The sequence below is a fragment of the Lissotriton helveticus genome, chromosome 12, assembly GCF_964261635.1.
Source record: "Lissotriton helveticus chromosome 12, aLisHel1.1, whole genome shotgun sequence".
Taxonomy (NCBI): domain Eukaryota; kingdom Metazoa; phylum Chordata; class Amphibia; order Caudata; family Salamandridae; genus Lissotriton; species Lissotriton helveticus.
Genome location: NC_136073.1, coordinates 559,792,125 through 559,811,394, shown reverse-complemented (window position 1 = coordinate 559,811,394; position 19,270 = coordinate 559,792,125). Strand labels below are relative to the sequence as shown.

General features: G+C 49.8%; 1 protein-coding gene across 2 annotated transcripts in view; it reads left to right on the top strand.

The window, feature by feature from the left end:
* Nucleotides 1–19,270, top strand: part of SLC7A6 (solute carrier family 7 member 6) — a 457,165-nt gene that overhangs the window by 292,401 nt on the left and 145,494 nt on the right. For both annotated transcript variants that reach the window (XM_078670746.1, XM_078670747.1), the window contains exon 6: nt 16,642–16,745. In XM_078670746.1, coding sequence (XP_078526872.1) covers nt 16,642–16,745 — 104 coding nt within the window. The remainder of the gene's footprint in view (nt 1–16,641; nt 16,746–19,270) is intronic.

The following is a 19,270-nucleotide window of genomic DNA, read 5'->3' as shown; positions in this document are numbered from 1 at the left end:
CTAGTATGAGTTTATAAAACCCACGCATACCGTCGCCTCTGATTGAGGGGCAGGACTCGTCCATCACATGTGATTTCTCCCAATAGTAATTAATCAGATGCAAAACATGGCTATCATTACAATGGCGCGAGGCCCATATGCAATACAAGTGTAGGATAACAATAGACAATGAAGCATGGGTGATAGGAATTGAACATCATCATCTGTTGCAAGATATCTTCATTTTTTAACAGTTAAACCACAACTAGTAAATATAAAATAAAAGAAAAAGAAAAAGAGATATCCAATACATGAAGGAGCATGTATCTAGCGTTATATGTGCCGTTCAAATGAGGTCATGTCGGGGGTTGTGTGCATTTAGCAGAAGTGAGTTGCTTTTCCTGGCTAATGCGCGGTTGCACGGACACTAAGGTATCTGGCATCTGCAGGTGTGTCTATGGAATGTCATGAGGGGATGTGGGGTCATTGCCTAACTTAGCGATACAAAAGGGGATGATGGACGGAGCGTTTGAGCAAATCAAACACTCACCCCCAGTCAACTGATCTGGGTTTAATCCATCACCATTCTTTAGCCATGGCTGATTAGGATTATGTATCCGAAACCGGTCCCAGGATGCTTGTTTCCGGTCCAGGGAAGATATGGCTTGGCAGTTCGGGCTGGACTGTTCCCAGGAGGCACAGGATCAGACTGATTTGCATGTAGCCATGTCTGAACTTGGTTGGCCGAGTGAGCTAAAGAATGGTGATGGATTAAACCCAGATCAGTTGACTGGGGGTGAGTGTTTGATTTGCTCAAACGCTCCGTCCATCATCCCCTTTTGTATCGCTTTGTTCGCCCTAAGTGTGGCAGGGCATGCTCAGACGTGAGTCCCTTGCTCACTTGGCAACTGGATTCAAGATAGCCTGGCTGATGATGATTATGAATCCGAAACCGGTCCCAGGATGCTTGTTTCCGGTCCAGGGAAGACATGGCTTGGCAGTTCGGGCTGGACTGTTCCCAGGGGGCACAGGGTCAGACTGATTTGCATATAGCCATGTCTGAACTGGGGTGGCCGAGTGAGCTAAAGAATAGTGATGGATTAAACCCAGATCAGTTGACTGGGGGTGAGTGTTTGATTTGCTCAAACGCTCCGTCCATCATCCCCTTTTGTATCGCTTTGTTCTCCCTAAGTGTGGCAGGGCATTCTCAGACGTGAGTCCCTTGCTCACGTGGCCACTGGATTCAAGATAGCCTGGCTGATGAAGATTATGAATCCGAAACCGGTCCCAGGATGCTTGTTTCCGGTCCAGGGAAGACATGGCTTGGCAGTTCGGGCTGGACTGTTCCCAGGAGGCACAGGGTCAGACTGATTTGCATATAGCCATGTCTGAACTGGGGTGGCCGAGTGAGCTAAAGAATGGTGATGGATTAAACCCAGATCAGTCGACTGGGGGTGAGTGTTTGATTTGCTCAAACGCTCCGTCCATCATCCCCTTTTGTATCGCTTTGTTCGCCCTAAGTGTGACAGGGCATGCTCAGACGTGAGTCCCTTGCTCACTTGGCCACTGGATTCAAGATAGCCTGGCTGATGAGGATTATGAATCCGAAACCGGTCCCAGGATGCTTGTTTCCGGTCCAGGGAAGACATGGCTTGGCAGTTCGGGCTGGACTGTTCCCAGGAGGCACAGGGTCAGACTGATTTTCATATAGCCATGTCTGAACTCGGGTGGCCGAGTGAGCTAAAGAATGGTGATGGATTAAACCCAGATCAGTTGACTGGGGGTGAGTGTTTGATTTGCTCAAACGCTCCGTCCATCATCCCCTTTTGTATCGCGTGATTGCCTAACTTGACAGCCATGGCTGAGGTGTCCTGTGAACGCAAGCCATCCGTTCCACCCAGGCAGTGCTACAGGCATCGTCTTCCACCTGTTGTATGGGGGGGCGAACGCAGTACCGCGTTGGTTTGTATAAGGGACTTCAGAATATAGTCCCAAGCCTATGCGATAGGAAACTTACGCAGCCCCGCCATTTCTTCCCTATGAAGAATAGTGCTTTCCGCTTGTGCCCAAATATCTAAGGATTTCAACCAGTGGGGTGTTTCCGGAGGTCCTTGTGTTTCCATCTCTTGGTTATCAATCGTTTCGCAGTGAATAAGTCTAAATCACAGAATCTAGAGCTTACTTTGTTGGCTTTTGTTCGTTTATAAAAACCCAGAATGCAAACCTCCCATGTGTTCGGTACCTTAGTGTTGGTGCTGCTTGTGAGATTTTCTATTATCTTATGCCAATAGGACTGGAGCAGGGGGCTGGACCACAGCATATGCAGTAGGTCAGCGTCTAGAAGATGGCATCTCGGGCAATCAGACGTGGTGATGTGAAAGTATTTATTTATCTTGTCCGGCGAGAGGTACACTCTGTGTAATATATATGTTTGTATAAGTTTATAAGTTTGAAGCGTGAGTTGAGTGGTATATGTGTGGCGCTGGCTAAGACACATTCCCAGTCTTTATCTGTCCAGGGTTGACCTCTGTCCTCAGTCCATCTCGCACGGAGTCTCTGTGTTAGTTTTAAAAAGTGTGTGAGCAGGGCCTGCACTAGCCAGTGGATCACATGTGATCCCTCCCCAACACATGCAGGTATTACAACAGCTGATGTGTCTATTGCCAAATCTCCCCGTTTTAGTGTTAGTGTTCGCATGATGGCTGCATGCAGGAGGAACTGACACACTGGCAAGCCAGTATCCACCATCAGGGTTTCAAAGGGCAACAGAGGACGTCGTGTATAGATCTCTCAGTGTCTCCACTCCTGCCTCAGTCCAGGACGTCAGCGCTATGTCCGTTACAAAGTCTCTGTCCCTGGGAGTTCTGAAAAGTGGCAGTATTGGGGCATAAGGAACTATATCTTTTGTTAGTTGGAGGCTTCTCCGGTAACATCTATGGGCCAATTTTATATGTATCTGTGTCCGGCGGGGAAGTTTCGCCCGTGGGTGGAATAAACTGTAAATGTGTGTCTGTGTCCCTGAATACGATTCAGTTGCAGTATCTACCAGGTTCTTGCCGCTTAGCCATTTTGCGACCCTTTGTAGCTGCGCAGCTAAGTAATATCATTCTAAATGAGAAACTGCCAGGCCCCCACTTTCCGGTGGTGCGTACAATTTCTGCAGCGCTATTCTGGGCCGCCCCGCATTCCATAATAGACCCCTGATTAGCCCTTCCAGCTCCCGAAACAGTCTCACCGGAACATATACCGGAAGATTTGCAAAATAATACAATAGCCTGGGTAATACTATCATCTTAGTTAGAGTGATACGACTCATCACGTTGAGCGGCAGAGTTTTCCAGAATTGTACCTGCGCCCGTATGGAGGAGATGTCGCGCACCAGGTTGCCTTCCAATATGTCTGCCGGGGATCTGTAGATGTACATGCCCAGGTACCAGAACATGGTCGGATACCAGGCAAGCGCCGCCCCATTAATTATTATATCAGTCGCGCCTGCTTCCTCGCGAAAAGAATAGTCACCCGATTAGGCCCAGTTTACCTTAAGGCCTGAGACTTCCTCGAACCTATGGAATATCTCGGATATGGCTGGCGGCATAACATGCAAGTCCCTCATATACAGCAACAGGTCGTCCGCATATTGGGACATCGAGTGGAGACCATCTTCCAGGGGTATGCCCCAGTCTGCGCCGCTTTCTCGCCACATAGCTGCCAGAGGTTCCATGGTAGGGAAAAAAGCAATGGGGACAGCGGGCATCCCTGCCTACTTCCACGTCTGACCCTGATTGCGTCCGATATGAGCTTGCCTATGCGGGCCCGTACTATGGGTCGCTGGTACAGTAATTGCACCAGTTGTAAGTACCTGTCTCCTAACTCATATTTACATAGCACAGCTGTAAGGTAGGAGCACTCCACCGAATCAACGGCCTTCTCCAGGTCCAGCACTAAGCATCCAGAGCGTGGCCAATTCTTCTTTGCATATTTCTGAACTCTAATTAACCTGCATATGTTAAGAGAGGTGCTCCTGGTCGGGACAAATCCATTTTGATCGCTATGGACCAAAACTGGTACAAACGGAGCAATTTCTTTAGCTAGGGCGGAGGCAACGATTTTATAGTCCGTGTTCAGCAGAGCCAACGGACGATAGGAACCAAGGATTTCAGGGTCCCTGCCTAGTTTCAGGAGGGAGATCAGTATCGCCTCATTTTGCATGAGTGTAAGGGCCGAGTCCTCTAAGGCCGCTGTGCATACCCGCAATAACTCTGGTACTAATATGTCAGAATAGGCTTTAAAAAATTCAGCCGGTAGCCCGCCACTCAATAGAGAGAAAATGTTATCCAGTATTTCATCCAGCAGCAAAGGAGCACCCAGGTCATCTTGCTGGTACTCTGTTAGCCGCGGCAGCGCCAGAGCAGAGAGGAACTCCTGTATGACCGCGTCTGTGGCTCGCAAGCAAGACCTATACATCATGGAGTAGTGCTCTACAAAGGCACTGTAAATGTCACTTTGGGTATGCACCTTGTCGCCATGTGCGTTTTGTATAGATGTAACCGGTTGGTACCTGTATCTTGTTGTATTAGCCACGACGGCAGCTTGCCATGTTTGTCTCCCATATGGTGGGTGCGCGCCGAGTGTGCTGCATAATTCAAATTGCGGAGCCGGTCAAGTAATCTAGAATGCTCCCCTCTGATTCGTGCCAAAGACCCATCGTCGCTCTCTATATCCTCTCCCTCCCTTTGGAGCAGATCATTTTCAAGGTGTGTGAGTTCAGTTTCCAGCTGTCTACGTATACCCGCCTGTACACTAAGACATTCACCTCTCACCACTACCTTAAACGCGTCCCATTCTATTTATGGCGTCGTGCCGTGTCCGTATTCTCTTCAAAGTATTGTGTAATATGTGTGGCCAGCAGGTTCCGGAAGGGTGCATCTAGTAACATATCTGGTTGCATCCACCAGGTTGGGATTGGTGGGCGGTGGCGTTCCCACAATACCTCTAATATATGCGGGTTGTGATCCGAGTGTGTCCTGCCTAAATAATAGACTGCATATATATATGCAGAAGTAGCTCCTCCGACAGCATGTATTGGTCTAACTGTGCATGTAAATCATGAGCACCGGAGTAGTAGGAATACACCCTGTCATGGGAGTTACGGTGTCTCCAGACGTCTCTGAGATGCCATTTTCCTGCCCAGTTAATCAGTGCCTTCATGGCGGTGTGTGTGGTTGCGCCTGGAAGGGGTGGATAGGAGTGATCTAGTGAGGCGTCAACTACACTGTTGTAATCTCCCCCCAGAAACATAGGTATGTTATGCCATGATGCTAAGACACGCAACATATCATCAAAAAAGGCTGCCTGGTCGGTGTTGGGAGCATAGAGTGATGCAATCACGACCTGTCGGCCATCCAGAGTGCCCCTCACCACCACATATCTGCCCTCTGTATCTGTCAGTGATTGCGTGATTTTAAGCGGGACCCCTGGGCGCACCTAGATAAGCGCGCCTCACGCATATGCTGAATATCCTGTAGCGTATAATTGGCCACTCCAGCGGCTGTGCAAGCGTTGAATTTCTGATTTGGCCAAGTGTGTCTCTAGCAAGACGGCTATTTGAATATGATGCCGTTTAAGGTATGAGTATATCTGATACCTACGAGACGGTGCGTGCATGCACCGCACATTCCATGTACCAATCTTAAGCGTAGACATATTTCTAAAATGCATTAAGCGACCATGTGCCCGTAGCAGTCCAATAGTCCTATACTCCGTAAATGACCCAGCAATGCACAACATTCCCAACATGATGACTCTTGGCATTATGCGTAGTGTGAGATCGGCATACAATAAAGGATATCTCATGATAAAACAATGACATAAACATAAGGAATTCCAAAAGGGCGATGGTGCAACAAGCAATCGTCCAAACCCCCAATAGAGGCAACAGTCAAAACGACCCGGGGGGTGGGGCTGGGTGCGCTTTGTACTACATACAGGTGATTTACTAGCTATGTGTCCAGTACTTCAGAGGCTCCCCGTCTGCAGGCACGATACGATATAATGTAAGAAATCTATGTATCCCAGTTCAGGAACACCCGCTAAGTGAGCAATGCATACTGGTATTAGTGCTGCAGTGACCAAGCATTATACCAAGACCCTCCCCCCTCTCCAATAAAATGATATTTGAAAGAAACAGGTTGGTGTTAGATTCCTTACCTTAGAATATCCCCAGGCGTCAGACTGGATCCGGAAAGTTTTGCGTAGCAGTACCCCTGCGCGGCGGTATGCGTAGTCTGCGGCTCCACGTCCGTCGGCGGCGTAGTTGGCGCCGGGATGACGTAGTCGGAGTACTTAGACGCGGCCCTCGCGCGCTGACATCAGTTCTTCTTTTTTCTACGACAGCAAGCGCAGATCCGGAAAAAGCAGTGATCCCTGGTCATTTTTTGACTAAACTTTTTCGATCTTTTTGATCACTTTTCGAGTCTTTACGACTCTAGGTGCTGATAGGGATGCCCTGGTTCGAGCCCTGTGCAGATTGCAGCCGATTGATGTCGGTAACGGACCTCCACCTTCGGTGCCTCTATTGCCTTGGGGCCGACCACGACGACAAGTCGTGGTCCGACTGCCGGGCTCTGACGTCGAAGGCTAGGCGGGAGCAGTCCCGTAAGCGCCTCGAGATCCGGCAGTCAGCCCCGCGCAGCTCACGGTCCAATTCCAAGAGGGGGTCGCGCGCTGACGTCAGTTCTTCTTTTTTCTACGACAGCAAGCGCAGAATCGGAAAAAGCAGTGACCCCTGGTCATTTTTTGACTAAACTTTTTCGATCTTTTTGATCACTTTTCGAGTCTTTACGACTCTAGGTGCTGATAGGGATGCCCTGGTTCGATCCCTGTGCCGATTGCAGCCGATTGATGTCGGTTACGGACCCCCACCTTCGGTGCCTCTATTGCCTCGGGGCCGACCACGACGACAAGTCGTGGTCCGACTGCAGGGCTCTGACGTCGAAGGCTAGGCGGGAGCAGTCCCGTAAGCGCCTCGAGATCCGGCAGTCAGCCCCGCGCAGCTCACGGTCCCATTCCAAGAGGGGGTCGAGGGACCGGTCGCGGGGCTACAGTCGTCGAAGCTCGACGAGTCGTCCCCATTCGTCGGGCTCCAGGTCCTCAGGTAAGAGGCACAAGAATTCAAAGAGGCCACATCGCTCTTCTGACTCCCCCGACGCTCGCGTGATGCGGCCGGGGGTTCAGGCGATACAGCCTACATGGCTCCGCCGGAGCCGCAGGCGTTGCGGCCTGCTCCCTACCTGCCGGTCCATGGGCCGTACGCGACGCTGGAGGAGATCGATGCCTTCCTCATGGCCATGAGATCGCTCTCTCCTTCGCCGTGTTCCGCGGAGCCTTCGGGCCCAGCGTCCCGACTGGGAGCCCAAGCAGGCCGGGTGCTTCAGCCCTGGCGCCGTCGGGTGCTTCGGCCCCGGCGACTTCGGTACCGGCACCGCAGGGTCCCCCTGGATCCGGGTCGCCGCTGGTCGACCTTATGACCCCTAGGGTGTCGACCCCTAGGGTGTCGCCCCCGGCGCCTTCCCCGCACGACGCCGTCCCTGGACCTTCCCTCGGTCCGGATGCGGCGTCGGACCGGCGACGCTCGACGCCGCATTCGACGCTGGCACAAGAGCAATTCTTCTATGATTCGGCTCCATCCTTTGCCCCTGCATTCCAGGAGATGGAGGACGAGGGAGACTGGGAAGTGTCTGAGGACCCTCTAGCACGGGAGTGCCAGTCGTTTCAGGATTGGACAGATGAGCTAGGGCGAGCCAGTGGTCTGGACACCTCACCAGACACTGGTTTAGTCTCCTCTCCTACCGTGGCTACAGAGGAGGGGGCTGCTTATAGTGTGGTGCTGATGAGGGCAGCCAACACCTTGGCTCTTGAGCTCCCCGTCGCGACAGTGAGGTCTAACATCCTAACGGAGGTCCTTAAGCGGCAGGCAAGCTCTTTTGCTCTTTTGGGCCGTTACACCCACTCCCTGTGTGATACGGTTGCGGACGTGCTGCTGGAGTGCCCGGAGGGGGCCCGGGTGAAGCTCGCTCAAGCCCTCGCGGAGGGACGCAGCACGGTACTCCATTCGATGTGGGCTGGATACCATGGACTCGCTGGGCAGGGCGATTTCCAAGTCTGTGCCGGTTCGCCGCCACGCCTTGCTGAGGTCCGCCAACGTCTCGGCTGATGTCCAGAACACCCTCATGGATACGCCTTTCGATGGCAGCCACCTCTCCAGTGGCAAGGTAGATAGTGCGCTTGAGCGCTTCAAGGACTCCAGGACTACGGCCAAGTCCTTGGGCCTGTCGGGCGAGCGCCAGCAAATTTCTGCCTTTTGCTCCTTTCGTGGCCACGGAATGGGCGCCCCCTCACGTCCTGCCAGCCACGGGCTGCAGTCTAACATCCAGTGCGGCGGCGGACGTGGTAACCGCCGAGGCGGAGCCAGTGGACAACGGCGAGGCCAGTCCACATCCAGTCCACACCCCCGCAGCATCTGCCTCAAAACCTTCCTAGTCCGAGCTTTCAGGCCCATTTGACGCCAGTGGGGGGCAGGGTTTGCCACCACCTTCTCCACTGGCGCACCATCACATCGGACAGGTGGGTGCTGCAAATCGTCTGATGGGGCTACTCCCTCCCCTTCAAGGCGACCCCTCCAGCCATGCTACTGCAGTACCACCATGTGTCGGGGGATCACTTGCCTCGGTCAGGTTGACGCTGCGGCTTCTGTGGCTGATGGCCTTCTGCATCTTTCTGGTGCATCACGCCCGGTGGCGGATGCGGGCTCTGCAGTGAGACCTGAAGTTTCAGTGGGCCCAGCATCAGGGCAACCTGTCCGACCATGTACTGATCTCGGAGGGCACTGCGAGACAGTTGCAGTGGTGGCTCACGGACCGCGATTGGGTCAATGGCAGATCCCTCTCACTACCCCAACCGGAGTACATAGTTGTGACGGACGCGTCCCTCCAGGGCTGGGGGGCCTCATGGGAGAGGCGGAGATCAGAGGCCTCTGGTCTCCGGCGGAGTCCCGGCTCCATATCAACCATCTGGAGCTGCGGGCGATCCGACTTGCACTGAAAGCATTCCCCCCCCCCCCCCCTCTGTCCGGGGAAGTGTAGTGCAGGTGTTCACGGACAACACCACCGCCATGTGGTACTGCAACAAACAAGGCGGGGTGGGGTCGGGGACCCTTTGTCAGGAGGCTCTGCGCCTCTCGCAATGGCTGGAACATCAGGGCGTGACCCTGGTGGTTCAACACCTGGCAGGTTCCCTGAACGCCAGGGCGGACGAACTCAGCCGTCGGTGCATGATGGATCACGAATGGCGTCTGAACACGGACGTGGCGCAAGGTCTCTTTCAGCAGTGGGGAGAGCCTTGGTTAGATCTATTCGCCACAGAAGAGAACGCGCAATGTCATCAGTTCTGCACGTTCGAATTTCCAAGGCGGCACTCACTCGGAGACGCTTTTCGTCGTGAGTGGAGTTGCGGTCTGTTGTACGCCTTTCCGCCTATACCACTTCTGCCCAGAGTGCTGAAGAAGATCAGGCTTGACCGGGCCCAAGCCATCCTTGTGGCTCCGGACTGGGCACGAAGATACTGGTATCTCGAACTACTCAGCATGTTAGTCAATCCCCCGATTAGTCTGCCTCTTCAGGAGGATCTTCTGTCGCAGCAGCAGGGGACGGTCCTCCACCTGAACCTGTCCAGTCTCCACCTCCATGCGTGGAGATTGAGCGGCGACAGATGAGGCCATTTGACTTGCCTCCTGAAGTCTGTGATGTGATTCTGGCAGCCAGGCGTCCCTCCACAAAATCGGTATACGCCTGCAGGTGGAACAAATTTGTGGCATGGTGCACAGCAAAGGCTGTGGATCCACTCTCTGCCCCCCTTTCAGAGGTTCTCCTCTTTCTTCTTTGTCTTGCCCAGCAGGGCTCTGCTCTGGGCACTGTCAAAGGCTACCTCTCTGCCATTTCAGCCTTCTTGAGGCTTCCTGATCAGCCTTCTCTTTCCAAGTCCCCTGTTATAAATAGATTTCTTAAAGGCATCACACACATGTTTCCTCCTGTTCCTTTCGTGATGCCTCAGTGGGACTTGAACTTTGTTCTGACTTACTTGATGTGCGCTCCTTTCGAGCAACTTCACAATAGCCCTCTTCGTTTTCTAACTCTTAAGACTGCATTCCTGGTTGCCATCACCTCTGCCAGGAGGGTGAGTGTGTCCCAGGCTCTTTCTTCTAAACCTCCTTTCCTGTCTGAGAACGTGTGCCTCTTTCCTGCCCAAGGTAGTCACAGCCTTCCACATCGGGCAGTCCATCACCTTGCCCACCTTCTTTCCGCCTCCGCATCCCTCGAAAGAGGAAGAGAGGTTCCACCGTCTGAACTCAAAATGTGCGTTCTCCTTCTATCTGGACCGCACACGCCAGTTCTGGGTGGACAACCAGCTCTTTGTTGGTTACGTGGGCGCTAAGAAGGGACGGGCGGTGCACTAACAGACTATTTCTCAATGGGTCGTTTTGTGCATTAAGGCTTGTGATTAGCTGGCTAAAAAGGAGCCTCCTGTGTGCCAATTCCACTCGGGCCACGGCGGATACTACAGCCCTGGGTCGGGGAGTCCCCTTGCAGGACATCTGTCAGGCAGCTACGTGGGCTTCGCTGCACATGTTTGCAAGACACTAGTGCCTGGACAGCCAAGTCTGGAGAGATGGCTTTTTCGGCCATTCCGTTCTCCAGGACTTTCTGGTGTGATCATTGGTTTGCAGACCCGCCACCGGGGTTGATATTGCATGGGGTATCTATTCTAAGGTAAGGAATCTAACACTAACCTGTTTCTTTCAGATGCACAAGTTACTTACCTTCGGTAAGGATATATCTGTAAGAAACAGTAGTTAGTGTTAGATTCCTTACCGCCCCACCCATCCTCCCCGTTCTGCAAACTGATATCTAGGGTTAAGGTTCATCCCTTTTAGGGCCCTAATTTCATGGCACCAGTGTTGGTTTTTATCATGGCTCTGCGTTCCTGGTGCGGAAAAGCTATGTATAAGAACTGACGTCAGCGCATGAGGGCGGCGTCTAAGTACTCTGGCGTCATCCCGGAGCCTACGACGCCGACGACGGAAGCGGAGCTGCAGACGACGCCTACTGATGCGCAGGGGTACTGCTACGCATAACTTTCCGGATACAGTCTGACGCCTGGGGATATTCTAAGGTATGGAATCTAACACTAACTACTGTTTCTTACAGATATATCCTTACCGAAGGTAAGTAACTTGTGCACCACTCACCGCTCCATATGGGACTCAGAGACTGTACAGCGGCTATTACATACAATCTCAGCAGTAGCGACTGCATACTTCTACATATACTTCACAATACCTTAGTTTGAAGTCCAATCAAGGATAGATTCTTGCAATGTTCATATGATGATGTCAGCTGTCTGCGGAGTATCGTCCAGCTGTTCAGTCGAGTCCTGCGAGTTTGGCAGTCCATATACTTGCTCGTCATCGCTGGATAGGTCACGCTGGCTGAAATTTGGTGCGTCTTCAACCCCCAAAGAACCGCTGATCTCCGCTACCGCCTGCAGGGCATCTCGCTGTCTGCTAAGAATCAAGTCCGTATGTGGTCCCATTGCTGGCGAGGGCGGTGTCCGAATTCCTGTCGATCTTCTCTCTCTCCGTCGGCGGCGGAAGGGGCCCCTCAATTTAGGCAGTGGTTGACGCAGAGGCTTCCAGAGGTCCTGCAGCTGTAAAGGTGTCCTGTCAGTATTCTGCTTCATCCGATGTGGCCAAGGAATGCCACTTGTCACTTGCCACCACTTGCAAGCGCGCCGGGAAGAGTAGAGAATATTTCAGGTCATGTTGCCGAAGGCGTTTCTTCACTGCCATAAATGAGTGCCTTTGCCTCTGCACCTGGATGATATAGTCCGGAAAGAACATCATTTTATGATTGCCTATTTGAATATCTTGCAGCTTCCTGGTTCCCCGTAGGATGGAGTCTCGATCCCGGTAGTTGAGAAGATGGAGGAGCATGGTCCGTGGGTTCGACCCCTTTTGGGGGGGGTGTCGCAGGGACTCAGTGTGCGCGTTCTATGACAAAGTGAGGTGAGAGGGTTCCTTCCGGCAGTAGGTCTTTGAGACAATTTTCCATGTGCAGCGTGGACTCCCTTCCTTCCCAGCGTTCCGGCACAACCACTTTGCGCACGTTGTTTTGTCGCGGCCGCCCTTCAGCGTCCTCAGCTCTGTCCTCCAGGAACTCCATTCGGTTGAGCAGGTCTCGTACATGTTGGTATGTCTGGGCCACTTGTGATTTGATGTCAGTAAGCACAGTTTCCAGGACAGTAGTGCGGTCTGTCAGTTTCTGGTGATCGCATGTAGATAAGTACGGTTGATTGCCACCTTGTCGATTTCAGATTCCAGGGAGGTGCGGGTCTGATTGATAGTTTCTTCCAGCCGTTCCATCGCAGCAAGCACCGCGTCCAATTTATTCGCTGTTTGATCTGTGTGTCCGTGTTTCGCCATTTTGTCTGTTTTAGGTTTAGGTAGTAGTTGTGAGGCCTGCGTTGCTCTCGTCCCAGTCTGCGCCCTGGTGCCACCCGACATGGGTCGTCAATATCGCACTCCTGTGCCGCTCCGTATATGGCAGGATTTCAAGCGATGTCCCCGGGGCGTGTGCATCACAGCGGGATCTACGCCGATGTCAGGAGATCATAAATGGCAGCAGTGACTGTCTCACAGTCCAAGACTGCGGCGGCAGGACGCTACCGCTCCGCTCAGATATGTTCACCTCAGCTTAGTCACCAGCCGTAGCTCACGGTTATTTGGGTTGCTTCTAGCGGCAGCGGCGACGTTCGCTTCAGGGAGGGGCAGGTACAGTGTGCGTCTATGGCTTAATTGTCTGCAGGGGCCAGCCAGTCTCACCTCTGGTCACTGAACCAGGCATCGCGCACAGAATCATGCAGGCGCAGTTCACCAGTTCGGAAACATTTCTGTGTCAATAGACCCTTGACTACCAGGGTAGTAGTGTGCGCCTCCACGTCGGCGTAGATTACTGTGTGCAGTATAGCAAAGTTACATCCACGCAGCCAAGTAGCAATACCTCAGCAGGCTCACAATCGCCGTCGCCCTCAGGCACAGGGTAGGGCTGTTGCAAGTCGCCACCATCGACCACCACTCAGTTCTCACATTAGCATCTACAGTACCTCATGTGATGTCCCAAAGGGCATAGCTAGGCCAAGTCCAGATCTGTGGGTTTCAGCAGGTAGCTCTACGGTAGAGGCTCACCTCGTTTGGGAAAGTGGTGGGATCAGTTGTGGTTTTTACAATCTGGGTAGTCCCAGCACCCGCTATATTTCTTTAGTCCCAGCACCGGGTATCAGTCCACCCGGGGGACCTACGTGGCAGCCACACGCCGGCAGATCAGTGGGAGCCCCAGCTGCGCCGCGGCACACAGCGATACATGGCACTCTGGATGGTAGCGGGGTGGGCAATCACAGTCTTCCCCCGTATGCGGGGCCCCCCGCAGTGTATCGGGCGCATACAGCGATCGTGCCTGCCGCTTCGCTTCACTTTTCGGTGCAGTCGACGATCTATGCAGGGGGTGCCACGCAGCTGCAATACGGATACGGCCCAACCGGGGCCGCAGACCCACCTTATGCTCCGCCGGTATTTCCGTGCTCCGCAGCGGGGCAATCATCTTCCGGCATCTCACTTCAGCGGGGGCTCACAGAGCACGATCACGCCCTGAGGGCAAAGGCCGATCGAACAGTCCAGGCAGCGCCACTGCACACGGCGTACTCCCGCTTGACCAGGCAGTCAGCAGCCGACCCAGCGATCACGGTCAGCAAAGTCAGGTGAGGGATGCAGTGGGGGCCCGATCTCGCTACGCCTTACATCTGCTAATGTCCCGTTAGGCGGCGGTAGGGCGAGAGGCCACAACCTATCCATGTTAATGTATTCTCCCTGCGCCATTTGCTGCGGCCTTGTGGGTGGAACTAATCCCCGGGCTTGCCTGATTCTTGCCCGCCAGAGGGACTGTGCCTCGGCCGGTCCACCTGGGTGATGGTCACGGGTTGGGACCCAAACCGGATAAGATCAGCAACGAGGGTCCAGGTCCTGCCCCTGCTTTGTTTGTGCCCATCAGGGGCCCCTGAGGGTGTCTACATATGGACTGCAGGGCCTATTTGGGGGAGCCTCCGGCGGAGCTCTACCCTGGCACGTCCTCCACCATCTTAGCCGTAGCCACGCCCAGCGAGAGTTTCAGCTATTGGCATTGTTAATGACAATGCCTTTTATTTAGGTTTTAAAAACCAAAACATAAATAAAAGGCACTGTCATTTACAATGCCAATAGCTCAAACTCGCGGAAATGCAAGACCTATTGCATTGCAGATGCTTGTTTTTATTTGTTTGTGCGGCTTTACTAGAAATACATTATGAAGGATTCGTTTCCTCTCTACTAGAGTACTGAAGTGTAATGTTCAGAACATACATGTTTTTGATCTTTACTTGAGCTAAATGAAATCTAAGCCTTGTTTTCCATTGGTTGGCCTTCCTTTATGAGCATTTCCTAGTGCTGCCAAATGGTACACATGCTATTTAAGAAAGGGTAAACCTCCCTATTATCTTAGACTCTTGAATGTTTAACCAGATAAATCTGATGGTACAGTAGGGCACTCCGGTGAAAAGGGCTGCTTGTGTTCAAAGGAAAAAATGTGAGTGTTACTGTGTTACACTGTAAACGCAGGGAAGTGAACACGTTCGAAGGAAGCTTTTGTGTAAATAACAGAGCCTTGTGACCCAGTAATGAACACACAACTTGTCACCGAGGGTTAACAGCCTCGGAGTCTGGATTTACCCTTAATACGTTCTGCGTGATCTCGTTTCTCTCTGTGCCCAGGGCACTGGATTTAAGTGTAAGGCGCTTTGATTGAGCACGAATACGAAGAGATCAGCTCTTCCGGAGATAGGCGCCATAAATCAATACTTTAGCTGGGCGTTTGCATATCCAAAATGTGTTAGTGGGAGAAAATAATCCTATTTACAGGTGCAGTTTTGACCTCTTTTGCGAAAACTTCAAGAACTGCAAATGTTGGTTTTTCTGTGCAAAGATTTGAAGCTGTGCAGACCTTCGGCCTACTCACTAGACTATGATAAAGTGAAAGTATATTAAGGACAAAATAAATAATTTGCGTACACCGCTTCATGTTGTTGGGAAAGGGAAGGAGTGTAAATCTGGGCGCAACCAAATATTGTTAGCTAAAATTAATTTTCCCTGGCTGCACTAAGCAGAGGGAGCAAGCCTTGCCCTGGTTTACTTGCACGGATCTCGGAGTACTCGGCCTTGTTGGAAAGTTATGAACTTAACCTCCAATGAGAGGTACCTAAGCTCACATGATAGCTGGTGCGTTAGTCTTTTGCATTATCTTATTTATTTGAATGCTCCAGAGTTATTTTTTCAGTACATCCGGTTTAAAAAAAATATATACAGCTAGATTCATGAAAGGGCCGTTTTGCGAGTCTTTAATAGCGATTCATAAGGAATCGTTATTAAGGACTTGCAAAACGGGATTCATGTAGGAATTGCTAAATAAATTGCGATTCCTACACATTCCTTATTTGCGATTAGCAAATTGCTAATCGCAAATACGTAATAACTCCCCATTCATTCCGATGGGCCTAAAGGCCCATAGGAATGAATGGGGAGTTATTTCTTATTTGCGATTAGCAATTTGCTAATCGCAACTAAGGATGCGATTTCAAGGGTGCAGGGGTGTCCAAAGGACACCCTGTAGCACCCCTGAAATGTGAATTTACACTGATGCTGTGCACACACATGTCCAAAGGACATGTGTGTGTGTAACATGCAACTTAGAAAAATGCATTTAAATGCATTTTTCTAAGTTTTAGCTATTTACCACGAGGTTTGACTTTGTGGTAAATAGCGGTCCTAAATTGCGATTTCGCAATTTCTAAATGGTTCATGAATTGCATTTAAGGAATCTCAAATAGAGATTCCTTATATGCAATTCCTCGCAAATGTGCGAATTCTTTATTAGCGAATTTTGCATTTGGGATGATGAATCCCAAATGCAAAAATTGCACTCGCAAAGGGCCAGATTCTCAGAATCTGGCCCTTTGCGAGCGTAATTAAGCTTGATGAATCTAGCTGATCGTTTCAACAAGATGTCGCAATTACGGATGTCTGCATGTCGTACGTTTCAGGTAAGTTATGTTTATTTGAGAAAATAACTTTTGTCTCCTTCTGGGGAGAGAAAGCCTGGGCTAACTGCCACTCGTGGAATACTGGCATGTTCACCCGCTAATGTATGTCAGAAGCCTACTAACCAGTTACATCTTTAGTCAAACACAGTGAATAGGAGAAGCTTTGTATAGATGTCTATTTCAACACACCAAAACGACACTTAAAATGAGGTCAAGCTGCAATAACCAAAATATGACAAAGTAAGCTTAATAAACCAAGTAAAGTGATAAGATACTCAGCGAAGTAGTAATCTAACTTAATACTTGTCTTACTTGTAGACCGATATACATTTTGCACCTGTTATGAAAAAGATCATTTAAAAAGCTTTTTTATACATACCTTTTATATGGCGCCTTTTTAATCTATTCCTTTCTTTATTTTGTTAGACCTTCGCTGACTTAGTATACGGCATGTTCAGCTGGACTATCCCCATCGCTGTAGCTCTTTCGTGTCTTGGTGGACTCAATTCATCAATTGTAGCTGCATCTAGGTAATGTACCTCCATGTTTATAATATACATTTATTAGTACCGGAGTTTTATGATTTACTTCAGTTTCTCCTTTTATTAGTTTGATTTTCTTTGTTTGTAATCGTTTTCATATTCACTCGATGTATGACTTCAGTGTCCAGGAAAGAAAGCAAAATTTAAATCTGAAATTTATATTTCTCCAATAATGTTTTTTTAGAAATTGTATGGTTCGACATTGAAACCCTTCCAACTTGCCACTGGATTACTTTTCCTGCAGCTGTTCTAGAACTTTATAGGAATTCAGACCACGGTTAAATAGTGCTTTTTTGTAATTTTTTATTTGCTATAGACTCTATTACAAATGATTGTTGAACATCTTTGCTTGAATGTGATCTTTTCTCATAATTTCTATATTGTCCGCTAACGTTTGCTCATACATACTTTTTCATTTCCCATTCCTTAATTGTATCTTCTGATGGTTTTGAAGATCGTTTCCGACAATGTCTCACTCCTTGCCTTTAGTGTAATCTGCTCCTTGTAGTTCGTCATTTCATAGTTTCATATGGTTTATTGCATGTGTTGCATTTGGTTTGCAGATGACCTCATTTTCTAGCAAGCCCTTGACCCTGCATTATCTGGCACACACCGTTTGACACATCTTCACTGAATATACTAAACCTTTTTTGCTTTCATCCTCAAAGGCAGTGTCAGAATGGTGTTGACCTCATTCCAAATCATGCTTCTGCCCAATATTCTGTTTTGGATCTCTGCTTTTACTCACGAGTTTCATGCCAAACAAATGACAGGAAGCCTTTCCTCGAGATAATTCCGCTAATACCTTGCAACGTTTGCTCACTCAGTTTGGACGTTTTTGTCTCTAATAAGGCTCGTTGAGGAAAAGTTTGGATTATCTGAAGGATTTTAAGCTAGGTAGTTAAAAAATTCCCCATTTGAGCAAGTTTAATTGTAACTGTATTGGCTAATGTGTCTTCTGTTCAACATGTGCACAAGATTGTCATTGTCCTGTCAGTCGAACGGGCCCTATTATCTTTCCACTGACCGATGGGAGGCTCCTTATTTAGTGCCACGATCAAGATACATTTGAACAAACAATTGTATGAACCTTTATTTGGGACTAAGATTTTATCATATTGTGTAGTCCAGATGGAGAGCCAGGACAACAATGGTTTCATTAAAAGAGAATTCTCCAGATCAAACAACCCCACGTGCACATTTAGGGATGGAACGGAGGCAGGCAAACAAAGTAGCTGTTTAAAACAAGCATTGGCATAGCCAATAGGTCTCGCCTTTGGAACCTTACAAATGCTTTGCCAGAGCTATTGGCTTGTTTTTAAGCTTTGTGACCCAACCGGTGCCTAAGAAGAAAAGAGAGCGTTTGATGTACCCAACAATTGGAGATCCTGTAAGTGTGGATTAAAATGATACAAAGACCTTAATGTTTGAGTAAAATGTGTGTTGTTTTCAATATATCAACTTTAGAAGGCTGAGGGCCTGAGATGGTGCAAATAGCAATGTATGCAACCTTTGGCTGAAGTAAAGTACTGTGTTTTCATTGTGTAGTTTGTGTGAAGGTGCGTGCAGACATGTCCAACCTCGCGATGCTCACTGCATGAAGGTGTGTGCAGACACTGTCTAGTGGCGCCATATGCACACACAGTCACACACGCATGCCTACGCATATTGGTCACAAGTGGCCCACTCATAAACCCCTCTATCTTGCACCAGGTACATGAAATCCGCCTGCACCTATTTTCTAGGGTGATAAAGTACTATTCAAGTATGTGAACAGAACAGAGACCTTTTACTGTTTTCCTTCCTTTCAAAACATTATTTACTTTTCCCGCCTGTTTGTAAAAGTGTAAAGTCAAGGTTATGTAACTATCTAGAAGCTCTCCCCCAAAGTTGCACAGTTTGTCGGCTGGGGTGCCCCATTAGTATGGCCTGCGCGGTGCAAGGTGAAACTGTGTCTTTCCCCTCGGTGTCGTCTTGTTTTGTGCAAAGCGCAACGGGCAATTAGTGCATATTCAGTCAGAGCACTGCACGTCTGGATGGAGTGAATGAAGGCCTGTTGTTTCATAAACTTACGAACACATATGTTACTGGCTGCAATGAGTGCTACAGTCGCATTCCTGATAAAATGTGCCTTACCGTGGTACTGCACTGTGTGTGGGGGTTACAGGTCTTCGTGTTTTACAAACAGATTTTCGAAATTTGAACAGGGTTCCGAGAAGCAATTTTGAGTATTTTGAAACTTAAGTTCACTGTGAAATTCTTAAAAGCAAGATGGAGATACGCCTTTTGAGGAACTGTTTACAAGAATACCTCTTCTTTATTTGAAAAACATCCCTGAAGTGGGAAGATAGCTATTTGTCATTCCTGCCAAGCGCGAGGACCGCAGTTGTGGGTGAATGAAGTTTGTCTGAAATGTGATGTTCCCAGGCACGGTTCGGACAGAGCGGACCGGCTGAAGCGTGCAGCCATCGCACCCTCTTTGAAAGGGCCACGTCCATTTAAAGGGGCCTTTC